The 12283-nt window shown below is 60.4% G+C and overlaps 1 protein-coding gene across 24 annotated transcripts in view; it reads left to right on the top strand.

The window, feature by feature from the left end:
* Positions 1–1365: 1365 nt before the first annotated feature.
* The window catches only part of ADAMTSL2 (ADAMTS like 2), a 40902-nt gene continuing 29984 nt past the window's right edge, over positions 1366–12283 (top strand). Inside the window, exons 1-7 of one of the 24 annotated variants that reach the window (XM_016962014.4) lie at positions 1366–2986; positions 4780–4870; positions 5473–5615; positions 6416–6491; positions 7830–7932; positions 8653–8798; positions 8933–9056. In XM_016962014.4, coding sequence (XP_016817503.2) covers positions 4781–4870; positions 5473–5615; positions 6416–6491; positions 7830–7932; positions 8653–8798; positions 8933–9056 — 682 coding nt within the window. In that variant the 5' untranslated portion in view covers positions 1366–2986; position 4780. Of the gene's footprint in view, positions 2987–3516; positions 3649–4630; positions 4871–5472; positions 5616–6384; positions 6492–7829; positions 7933–8652; positions 8799–8932; positions 9057–12283 lie in introns of those variants that run through there. The other 23 variants (XM_063787450.1, XM_016962005.4, XM_063787451.1 and 20 more) reach the window with 23 other exon arrangements.

The following is a 12283-nucleotide window of genomic DNA, read 5'->3' as shown; positions in this document are numbered from 1 at the left end:
TCCTTAAACTCCTGAGCCTGCTGTGGCCACTTTGCTGTGAGGACAGGCCCTGCTCCCACTGTGGCAGCCTAACACCCTCCCCAGGGAACCTCCAAAGTGGTCAGCCACGGCCCACCAGCCCCTCTGCCTCAAGCCTGCTTCTCTATCCCCGCCTTGTTTTCCCTGGAACCCCACCCTCCCGGGCATCCCCCACACATATTCCTGCTGTCCTATTTCTAAGCTCCTCAGATATCTGGAAAACACTGGCGGAGAAAATCCCCTTCTTTTTTTCTCTCTCTCTTTTTTTCTTTTTGAGACGGAATCTCACTCTTTCACCCAGACTGGAGGGCAGCGGCGAGATCTCGGCTCACTGCAACCTCCACCTCCCAGGTTCAAGCGATTCTCCTGCCTCAGCCTTCCGAGTAGCTGGGATTACAGGTGCCCGCCAGCATGCCCAGCTAATTTTTGTATTTTTAGTAGAGACAGGATTTCACCATGTTGGCCATGCTGGTCTCAAACTCCTGACCTCATGTGATCCCCCTGCTTCAGCCTCTCAAACTGCTGGGATTATAGGCATGAGCCACTGCGCCTGGCCAACAATCCCCTTCTAAAGGCAGGTGGTGTCTCCAGCACCAGGGCCACACGGCTGCAACACCCCCACAAGTGCCGGTGGGTGTGGGCTGAGACCATCCTACATGGGGGAGGCCCTGGGAGGCCGGGAATTTGCAGGCCGAAGAGGGATCCTGGAGAGTGGGGGACTCACCTCAACAGCACTCCCTAAGGGGTAAGGAGCCCCTGGCATCAGGAGCTGCCAGAGCACCTGCTACGTGCCAGTCATGGCTCCCTGCGGGCCTCAAGTCTGCGGGCTCTGGGGTAAGGGGTGGGGGTGGTGTGGAAGTGTGGCTGGCCAGGGGAGCTGGGGCCTGGAGGGTCACACACCTGCAGGAGGTCACAGAGCCAGGGGATGGCTGGTCCCACAGATCCGTCTCCCAGGTGGCCAGCCTGCAGCCTGTGCCGTCCTGCTGAGCCAAGAGAAGACACTGGGGGTGTTTGTGTTGGTCGGCTGTGGGGTCCCTCCCAAGGGAAACCGTTAGTCACCCTGGCGCTGGCTGGATGTGAGGCCACAAATGCCAGGAGAGCTCGGGGACTGTGCCAAGGGGTGCGAGGCCTGGCGGTCACCAGAAGAGAGAGGAAGGGGATGGCAGAGGCTCCCAGAGCGAGTGTAATCCGGTCATGTGAGAGGGACTGGGTGTGTGTGTGCCTGTGTGTGTGTGTGTGTGTGTGTGCTGGGTGACAGGTGCCACCATGTCTGTGATTCAGCACAGCGACCCCAGGGGGCAGTGTGGGCCTGGGTTAGGGTTAGGGTTAGTCCTGGTTCCACACCGCAGGTGGCCCTGTGACTAGGAGCAGCCACCATGCATCCCAGTTGCCCCAGCAGGAGAATGAGATGAATAAGACTTGCCTGCCCGAGGGTCTCGGGGAGAGGAACTTAAACAACCCGGCAGAGGAGAGAACCCGACACCCAGGAGCGCTGGCATCCCAGCCTTGCCTACTGGAGAGGTGACTTGGTCCCCGAACCTCAGTTCTTCCACCTGTGAAATGCAGATCATAAAGGTGGATGCTGGCCTCACAGCTCTGGGCCCGTAGGACAAGCTGGACAGAGGGCAGACGGTATTATCGCTTTCACTACTATTACTGGTGGCTTTCCTTCCCAGCCTTTCTGGTGGGTGGTCAGACACAGGGCAGAACTTTCTCATGAAGGCAGCTGAAGGAACTCACAAGTTTCTTCCAGCGGGGAGGACAGAGGGAAGGAGAAGTGTCTTCCAGGCACTGCTGTGGGCCCAGGACATCTGCTGCATGGAGGCAGGGGCATGGATGAAAAGACACAGATGACCTGATGGAATGGTGCCCCAGCTTCCTCCTCCTCCCCTTTTTGGAGGTGCCTCTGTTTGCCGAGGATGGGCCCTGGGGAAGCTGGTGTGCAGAGGCTAGGTGCCCAGCCTTGCTTTAGGAAAGCCTCACAAAGTCTAGGGCCCACCAGGGGTTTCCCAGGGGGGCTCTGCTGCTCCACCCACTCTCGCTCCCCTCTGTGCCCTGACTCAGCGGGAACAGAGGCTTGAGCTCCAGGCCTGGCCTGCCAGGGGCTGCCAAGTTGGTGCTGGACATCTGCAGAATCCCTGAGCCTCTCTGCCCTGGCCCTGGCTGCTCTAGCCATCTGGTCAGCAGGCCACGGGCACATCTGTCTCCTCCCTGGAGCCCTTGGTTCATTCTCGCTGGGTCTCCCTGCGTCCCTCCACCTGCTTAGGCCCCTGCATCTCAGGAGCTTTCTGAGGCTCGTGACCTGGGGCACGGTCGTCCCGGAAGTTCAGCCTTTCCCTCCGTACAACGGAGCCATCAGACGGGACACCTCATACATCCCAGACCCCATTCTCAGGAGCCCCAGGGACAGGGCCCGCTCTGGAGGCAGAAGTCGGACAGGCGGGGCTGGGGCTTTGCCACCGCCAGCCTCCCCGGTAACCTCAGGCCAGCGGCTGCTCCGTCTGGACACCCGACATGTGGCCCCCAGTTCTGGACCCGGGAAGAAGGCCTCCCTGCTCGCCGCTCCTGGGCCGCCGCCGCCGGCAGCAGCCAACAGGCAGCTGGGCCGGCCTGGCCGGGCTCCAGAGGCGCAGAGCGGGTTAAAGTGTGCGCCAGGCCGGCCGGCGCGGGCGGGGGAGCGGCCTGGTGGGAAGTGTGAGTGTTCCTCCCCGTCTGCCTGACAGCTATAAAGGCGGCCGCCGGCGCAGAGCCGCCACTGGGCTGCGCCCCTCCCGGGAACCCCCTCTCTTGGATGCTCTTTGAAGTGGGAGAGGGAGGCGGCGCGGGGGAGGAGGGGAAGGGGAGAGGGAGGCCGGGCCGCAGCCTCTGCACTCACGCCGCCCCCGCACGCACAGCGCACCTGGCGCCGTCTGCCCTCCGCAGCGCTCGCCCCTTTCTCTGGGAGGACAACCTGCTGACCCGAAGCCAGGTAGGCCACCTCGTCCCCGTCCCCCTCACGTTGCAGCGTCCACCAGGCCAGCCCACTGCTCAGACTGGGGCTGGGGGCAGGAGCACCCCGCGCCCTCTGGAGCCGTTACATAACGTGGGGAGGCTTGTGGGGAGGGGTCGGGCCGCAGAGCACGGGGCAGGGTGGCCTCTCAGCACCTAGCCTTGTGCGCCCGGAGCTCTGTGTGCACGGCAGACCTCTCTGCTGCCGCCAGCCGCTGCTTTTGGACCCCAGGGAGGGATGGATCCCCGTGAGCGAGGCCTGGCCAGAAGCCAGTGGTGTCTGGAAGCCTTAATGAAAAGCAAGTGTGAGGCCGGCTGGCACCTGTCTTCAGCCGGCAGGCAGAGGCTGGGGCACCCGTTAGCCAATGGCACAGTGGAGGGGGCTCCTGTGGGTGTGAGGCTGAGAGTGCAGATGGAGGTCTGCAGGGGAGGGAGGTGGGGGGCAGGCGGCGGGGGCAGGGGAGGTCAGACTCAGGCTTCCCACTCCAGGGTGTACTGCTGCGTCGTCCGGGCTGCAGTGGTGTCCTTGGAGTGGCCCCTGAAAATCTGCAGGTGCCGGGCCTGCAAGGAAACTCTTCAAGTTGGATGGAGGCTGCTGAGGAGGGAGGGGCAGAGCCGGAGTTGGCTTCTGGCCTGGCAGGGGTGAGGGGTGACCTCCATGCCTTCTTCCCCTGGAATTGGCCAGGCGTGGGGGTCGAGTCCCTGAGTTTGCTAGTGTGCTACCTTGCTGTGTGGCTTTGAGCAGGTTGGCTCCCCTCTCTGGGCTCCAGGTTATGAGTGCAGGCTGCGTGGTTTCTGAAATCCCTTCTCTAACTCGCTGGCAAGTGACCCTCAGCACCTGAGCAAGGCCTGGACAGAGGTCTTGGTGGATCTCTGGTCTTCCCTTCCACAGGGCAGGGTCGACGCTGAGGAGGGGGTGGGGAGAGCTGAGGGCCTGGAGGCTGGACAGTCCCTTCCAGTGGGCTTGCTTTGACCTCTGGCAGGTGTTTTGAGCCAAGGGTGCTGGCTGTTGGGAGGAAGTCAGCCTTGTGGCCCTGGACTGCTGGCATGCTGGCACAAACTGCACCTCCTCCTGCCCTGCCCCTCCCCCAATTCCATCTTCTCTCCGGGGATCGGGAGGCGGCATAGGTACCTGGGTTCTGCCTCACCTGAGTGCCGGCTGTTGCTGGATGCTGACTGTGGAGCTGCTGGTCTAGGGCGAGGCTGCACGTTCTCCCGGGACCTGGCCAAGCCCATCCCCATGCACTGACCCTCAGCAGCCAGTGGCAGAGGCCATTCTCCTGCGAGGCCAGCAAGAGCTGAGCCAGTCAAAATCCCAAGGTGCTCCTGCCAAGGCGCTGGACTGAGCCCAGGCCCATCCCTTCGAACCAGAGCCTTTCCCCCCGCCTGGGTCCCCAGCCCCCTCAGCCGAGGCTGGCTGTCTCCACAGCCCTTCTCTAGGGGGCTTGAGGACTTGGAGGCAAAGCATGGCATGCTTCCCTGCATGCCCTTGGATCAAGGGTGGCACAGGCTTAGCACGCACACTGCCGCTGGGTGTCTTGCCTGCAGCAGGCATTACTAATCATTCACCAAGCTCCTTCTTGCTAAGCCTAGACTGGGGCGGGGGGTTTATCCTTCCCAACAGGGTCTGCCAGGCAACCATGACCAACTAGTCCCAGATAACCTTGAGGCCTGGGCACTGGCTGGGCCCCGAGGGCTCTTCCCAAAGCGTACCCTGGTCATCTGGAAGAGGAGCGGAGCTGGCCTGGTGGTGACAGTGGCCTTGCTTCCTAGGATGGATGGCAGATGGCAATGTTCCTGCTGGGCCTGGTTCCTGCTGGTTCTGGCAGTTGTGGCTGGGGACACAGTGTCAACCGGGTCCACGGTGAGTGGGGTGTTGTGGTCTGAGGGCCCATGCCAGTCCCCTACCCAGGTGCTGTGATCACTCTCAGATGGACTGGCTTGGAGGGAGCCGTGTGGGCACGTGCCCCAGGTCCCGGAACCCATCTTGGCTCCTAGAAACTTCTTCCCAGAGCCAGTCAGATCAGCCTCTGAACTGAGGCCCTGGCTACTGTGGAGCCCCTGGCGACTTGGCAGGAGAGGGCTGAGGGGGCTCAGTGCTTCCCTTCCAAGTGAAGGCCCCAGCACGGCCAGGGTAGGCTGTGTCCTGCAGAATGCAGTTGGGCCCTGAGCTGCTCCGGGGAAAGTGAGGACAGTTAGATGCAGCCCCAGGAGCTTGCCAAGCCCCCAGGCCATCCTGGACCTTAAGGTCAAGGAGGACCCGTGGCCCACAGTTCCTTGGGAGTTCCCCCCAACGCCACCCAGGAGATCTGAACCCAAGCTGCCGAGTGACCCTGCAAGGGGGCCCAGCCAGGGGGCTGTGTCTTCTGGTCCTGCTGACGGTGATACCTTCGGGCATGGGGTGGGGGCAGGCTGGTCCTGCTGGGCACTTGAGCCCTCTACCATCTGGGGGTCCCTCTCACCCAGGACAACAGCCCAACATCCAATAGCCTGGAGGGGGGCACCGACGCCACGGCCTTCTGGTGGGGGGAGTGGACCAAGTGGACGGCGTGTTCCCGCAGTTGCGGGGGTGGGGTGACATCCCAGGAGCGGCACTGCCTGCAGCAGAGGTGCGAGGTTGGGCACGTGGCCCTGAGGGGATGGCATGAGGGCAGGGTAGTGGGCAGGAGAGGGCGGTTGGCTCTTCAGCCTGGTGGCTTCTCCCCCTGGGAGGGCTCTCGGGTTGGGGGCAGCACAGGCTGAGTCCCCCCATCAGCCTCTGCTGGACGCGGCTATGGATGGGCCCCAGCACTGGTGCCCTGGGGTCCTTCATGCTTCAGGCACCAGGAAAGCCCTTTCACGAGAGGGCAGGAGCCATTTCTAGAGGTCTGTCCTGGAGGTGGAGAACCACCCTGCCTTCTCTTCTGAAGACCTGAGTGAGGGTCTTTAGAATATGCCAGGGAGCCCCGGGAGAAGCAGAGGACTGGCAGGAAAGCCTCCGCTGCCAGATGGACCTGGCTTCTATCTAGCCTGTGCTACTCCCTCACTGTGTGACCTTGGGCAAGTCACTTAACCTCTCTGAGCATCAGTTTTCTCATCCATGGCATGGAGAGCGTGCTGGTCTCACCTCTTGCTTCTGAGAACACACGTGTGTGTGCACCTGGGCACAGGCCTGGCACACAACCCATGTGGTTGTTTCAATTCTGTGTACTGAGCCCCTGTGCTATGTGCTGCTGATGTAGAAGTGAATCAAATCTCATTCCCCCTCGGCTCTGGTGTGTGTACGGGGTGGGAGTTGAGTAGGGAGGAAGGAGCCCTCTGGGTCACGGGAATCGGGAGATTCTGGATCCCAGTGGCCGTGGGGCCAGCCCAGGCGACATTCCTGAAACTCCTCTGCAGCCCTCACTCCGAGCCTGCATCTTTCTGCCAGGAGGAAGTCCGTCCCGGGCCCCGGGAACAGGACCTGCACGGGCACGTCCAAGCGGTACCAGCTCTGCAGAGTGCAGGTGAGGCCCGGCCCGGGCAGGGGCACCATGGCCTGCTCTCCCTGTCATCATGCAGTTTTCAGGGGGTCTTCCAGGTGGCTCCTGGGCATTCTGGGCATTCTGTTCTGGGCCTGCTCTTCAAGGAGAGCCCAGGAGCAGGGTTGAGAAGGCTGCGGGGGGCCCTGGGCTAGGACGGAGCCATCCACTGTCCAGACCACTGTCCCTGTGCCCACATGTGCTCAGCAATGCTGGGACGGGCGGACTCACTCTGCTCCTGGAACTTCAAGTGCAGCCTCAAGGTTTGGGGTCTCTGGTCGCAGCTCCACTTTACTCACAACATTCGTGCACCTGGTGCTCACAGAGACCCAGCAGTTGCCAGGCTTCCCCGTCCCATGAAACAGTACCCCCCACCCCATAAAACAGTTCCCTGGGTTGCTCTCGGAGCCCTTCTGCTCCAGCCCCCATCAGCTTCTTTGGGTAGCCGAGGCTGGAGAGGAGGTTCTGACTCTGACCAGGCAGCTCTCAGTGGGGCCCTGGGCAGTTGGAACCTGAACACCTTTCCAAGGACTGCAGGGCATGAGGCTGGGGCACGCCGAGCTGGGATCTGGGCCTCCCAGGCTGGCTCGTGTGGCTTGCCTGGGCAGGGAAGGCAGAGCAGCTGGGGGTCTCTGTGTCTGTGTGTCTCAGGGGGTGCGTGCGCACGTGCAGGGAGTGAGGGGCTGGAGGGAGGCAGGTGGCCACCGCTTCTGTGTTGGCGTCACCTGGTCAGCTGCCCTCCTAGGGCGGTGCCGCCAGGGTTGGGGGAGGGGCATTTATGAGCTCCAGCATGAGAGGGACCCAGGTTTGAGCTCTGGCCCCGGCACGACTAAGCTGGGTCCCCTCCGAGGATGAGTCTCTTGTCTGCACGCTGGGTTCCTCTTTATGGAGTCAGGACCACGATCTTCCTGATTCACGCAGTGTGCATGGCCACAGACCGTGTGCCAGGCCCTGTTCCGGCACTGTAGACACACAGTCAGGGCCTGCTGAGGACGCGGGCGACGGGAGCACCCTTGCCAGCCATCCTAGGGTCATGTCCCCTCCACCGCAAGGCTGGGAGAAGGCGTGGTGGGGACTGGGAGGGTTGTGTCTAGAGTAGGCGGAGGGCTGGCGTGGGGGGCGGAGCTGCCCTTCCCTGCGTCCTTGCTCCCTCCTGAGAGCGCGTGGGAGCGCGCAGGAGCCCGAGAGGCCACCCCGTGGGCCGTGGCCCCCACACGGCTGTCCCGGCTGTCCCGGCTGCAGCCACTTCCTGCTTAGCCTGGACAAAAATGCCTTTGTCGGGCCGAGTTCCTCCTGGAGCCTCCCTGTCCCTTCGCTTCCCAGGAGTGTCCGCCGGACGGGAGGAGCTTCCGCGAGGAGCAGTGCGTCTCCTTCAACTCCCACGTGTACAACGGGCGGACGCACCAGTGGAAGCCTCTGTACCCGGGTACCTGCCGCCCTGGGGACCCACCTTGCAGGGAGCTGACTGAGCTTTGGGGGTAGCCCTTCTGGCACCTGGGACCAAACTCGACTGGTGGGCAGGTGGGGAAATGGAGGTGGTCAGACGAAGAGCCAGGAATGAACCTGGGTCTCCTGAGCCCTGGCCCAGGGGTCTGTCCCCTCCTCCATGACCCATGACATCAACGCAGGACAGATTACGGGACTGAGTTCCCTGCAGGCCTGACCTCTGAGGGCAGTGGTGACTTGCTCACTTACTGGCTCCTGGGCACAGACAGGAACCAGCCTAGACGATCCCAAACGGAGACTGCCCACACGGTCCCATGGAAAGCAAGTAGTTCAGGCAACAGTGTAAATGCTTCATCCTTCTCCTGCTCACCCGCAAGGGCCAGGGCTGGGGTGCCCAGGGCCAGCAGCACAGGGGTGTCGAGTTGGCTCAGACCTCCTGCAGAGGGGGATCCCCAGTATGGGTCTCAGGCGCTGCTCCCCACTCATGAGGAGGTAGAAGCTGGAACTCACGGGGTGTGGGCTGAGTCAGGCGACCCATCAGTTTCTGCCACTGAGACCTGGACAGGTTCCTTCTATTCTCCAGGCCTGAGTTTCCCCATCTATGCAATGGGAGCTGTCTCAGAGAGAGGAAAAGGGAAGTCCTCTGAATCCGGCATTTCCTGCCCTGCTGAAACCTTCTGTCTTTGTCTCCCTCCACCAGATGACTATGTCCACATCTCCAGCAAACCGTGTGACCTGCACTGCACCACCGTGGACGGCCAGCGGCAGCTCATGGTCCCCGCCCGCGACGGCACATCCTGCAAGCTCACTGACCTGCGAGGGGTTTGCGTGTCTGGAAAATGTGAGGTTGTTAAACGTTGTAGCAAAAGTACCACCGGTCTCACTGTGCTGACTGCCCGCCCGCCTGTGGGAGGCAGTGGCGGCCCCGGGGCCTGGCCACAGCGCCCTCCCAGCAGCCCTCTCCCTCTCCCTTCCTGCAGCCCATCGGCTGTGACGGGGTGCTTTTCTCCACCCACACACTGGACAAGTGTGGCGTCTGCCAGGGGGACGGTAGCAGCTGCACCCACGTGACGGGCAACTATCGCAAGGGGAATGCCCACCTTGGTAAGCCACAGCACGCCCTGGAGTCCAAGCACAGCAGAGTCTGGGAATCGGGGGTCCTGAGTGTGCTCCTGTCTGCAGCCTCCTGGGTACCACTGGGCAAGTTCTTCCCCTCTAGGGGCACCTGATTCAGCATCCCAGCCCGGGGGAGCTGGCCCGGTGATTGTAGGCCTCTGTTGGCTTGCAAGAATGGGCAACCCTTTGTTGAGGACCTACTGGGTACCAGTGGACACTTGGCTTGGGGGTCACATTTGCCCTTTGAGACAGCCTGCAGGGAGGTGTTAACAACGCACTTTTTTTTTTTTTTTTGAGACAGAGTCTTGCTCTGTTGCCCAGGCTGGAGTGCAGTGGCTCAATCTGGGCTCACTGCAACCTCTGCCTCCCAGGTTCGAGCGATTCTCGTTCCTCAGCCTCCCGAGGAGCTGGGACTACAGGCATGTGCCACCAAGCCTGGCTAATTTTTCTATTTTTAGTGGAGATGGGGTTTCACTATGTTGGCCAGGCTGGTTTCGAACTCCTGACCTCGAGCGATCCACCCGCCTCCGTCTCCCAAAGTGTTGGGGTTATAGGCATGAGCCACCATACCTGGCTAACACCACACTTTAAAAAGGGAGAAACTAAGGCCCGAGACCCATTCTCTCCGCGGATATGAGGTTTGACTCTGGCACGCTGGATTCTGGGGCCTGAGTTTCAGAGGCTCCCTGTCGGCTCCAGGCTGACCCAGCCCAGAACCCCTCCTTCCCTTGGGCAGCACCTGTCCCCTTCCTAAGCTGCGGGCATTTGGCCCGATGTTTGTGTCCAGCTCTGTCCCAGCCCTCATCGGGGGTGGGCGTCTGTGCATGGGACAGCACTTTCTACTTTTGGAGGGATGTCACTTGTAATGCTTGGCATTAGATTGAACACACTTTTGGTTCTGAAGAAATGCTTGAGGAATGGAACTGGGTTATTGCAACCTCCAGACCTGGGAAGGCAGGGCAGCTTCAGACCCACTTAGCAGATGGGGAAACCAACGCCCAGAGTGGGAATAATCTGTCAAGGTCCCAATGAGGCCTGTTGACTCTGGACTAGAACCAGGCCTGTTAGGGCCACGGAGGACCCGACCGTGTCTTGAAGGTCGAGGGAATGACCTCAGCCTGCCACTGAGGGCTAACTGCGGCATGAGTGTTGGCTCCAGGAGGTGCCAGTGGGAGGGCACTGGAGAGGGTGGGGCTTGGACATGGGACCGAGGGACGGGCACGCCGGACTGACAAGGGACAGGCAGGGGTGTGAATAATGCGGGCTGGGTGTCCAGCAGGGCGAGGTGGGCAGAGGCCCTTTCTTTGGAGGCCTCGCTATAGGAGGCGCTAAGGTGTCAGATTTTCCTCCCTTCCTCCCACAAACCTGCTCACACGGCCTCCTGCTGGACCCAGGGCATGCAGAGGGAGAGTGGGCATTGGGGCAGCACGTGTCTTGTAGGGCATGTAGTGTGTGCCAGGCACTGTGCACACAGTGAGGCCTGAGAGATAGGGCTCACATCCTCGTGGAACTCAGCCTGGGGCCCAGGGGCTGATGTGCAAACAGCGCCCCTCATTCTTCTGCATACTCACAAGGTAACTCATTCACGCCTGGCAACAGCTCTACAAGGCTGGCACTATTACTGTTGCTGAAATATACAGAAACAGTCAAAGAGAGGCTAAATAACTCATCCAAGGTCACACAGCCACAAGAGGCAGAACGGGGCCTGAACCCATGCAGCCTGCTCTTGGCCTGTGATCCTCCCAGCTGAGCCACACTCTTTCCCCGGACGAACTGTGCTTGGTAACCACACTGGGGGCTGTGGGATGGGCTGGGGTATTAAATGCTCAAGAATCTTGTGAGCTGCTTGCTAATTTGAAAATTAAAGTATAACAGTCTATATTTAAACACATTATATTTAAAACAAAGTCACCATTTTCTAATCCTTTGATGTCTATAACTATTTTTTTTTTGAGATGGAGTTTTGTTCTTGTTGCCCAGGCTGGAGTGCAATGATGCGATCTCGGCTTTCTGCAACCTCCGCCTTCTGGGTTCCAGCGATTCTCCTGCCTCAGCCTCTCAAGTAGCGGGAATTACAGGCTCCCACCGCCATGCCCAGCTAATTTTTTTTTTGCATTTTTAGTAGAGACAGTGTTTCACGATGTTGGCCAGGCTGGTCTCGAACTCCTGACCTCAGGTGATCCGCCCGCCTCGGCCTCCCAAAGTGTATAACTATTTTATCTGTGTGGCAAAAACACCATATACGGGTGTGCTGCAGCCTCTCTTCCCAATGCCACACCCAGTGATATCAGGTTGGTAGTGCAAACAAACATAGCTTCAGTCGCTTGCTTCAAGCTTATGTCTTGAAACCCAAAGAAGGGGAAAAATGTTTTAAAATGCATTTTGAAGTTAAGCTGCCCCATTACAGTGGCTTGAAATTGGCCACAGCAGGGGTGTTTACACCACGGAAATTGGCCAATGCTACAAGTCACAGCTCCTGTTCCCCCGTGTCTCCAAAGAGCCCACTGTTAAACATTTTCCAGAGCACGGCTGTCCGTGAGGGACAGGTCAGGATCTCCAGGGACCTGTAAGTGTGATGGTGTTAGGGGAGGGATGGCAGGCGGGTACCGGCCTGCAGGAGACACTCACCCCAGCAGGGAGACGCACGCGGAATCCTCCGTTCCCAGAGGGATCTGGTGAGACAAGCATCAAGCCCCAGGAAACGTCCAACCTGGAGAGCCCCTTCTTTCCTGTCCCAGGGCATATTAAAATCTCTCCTTCTCCCCAGGCTCCTCTCTCAGCCACCTGCCAGCAATGCCTCTCCTTCTCTGAGCACCTCCCCTCCAGACCCTTGGTTTCTTTCTAGCTGGGAGGACTGCATGGCTGCCTCCGCATGGGCCTGGGGGCCTTGAAGACAGGCTCTGAGCTGGCTGATATTGCCCGATCTGGATCTCAGCCTGGGGCCTGGCGCTTAGGAAGGGCGTAGGCTTAGTTGGAGATTCTATTTGCAGCTCTCCTTGTCCTTTCTCACCCACGTCTTTGAGTGTAGCGAGCCTTGAAAGTCAACGTGTTGTTGTCACAAGACAGGATTTTAAAATGGCAGTGACAATGCACACAGGGAACTGGGGCTCCATCGGCTGCCCAGGGTCTCCTGGGTGACACATGGCAGAGCCGGACTGAACTCCCAGTGTGCTCCATGTCCCTGCGGGCCTCGCTGTCCCTTGGGAGGGGCTGGG

The sequence above is a fragment of the Pan troglodytes genome, chromosome 11 (genome assembly GCF_028858775.2).
Source record: "Pan troglodytes isolate AG18354 chromosome 11, NHGRI_mPanTro3-v2.0_pri, whole genome shotgun sequence".
NCBI lineage: Eukaryota > Metazoa > Chordata > Mammalia > Primates > Hominidae > Pan > Pan troglodytes.
Note: the sequence above shows the minus strand (reverse complement) of the source record. Positions and strands in the feature narration are given on the sequence as shown.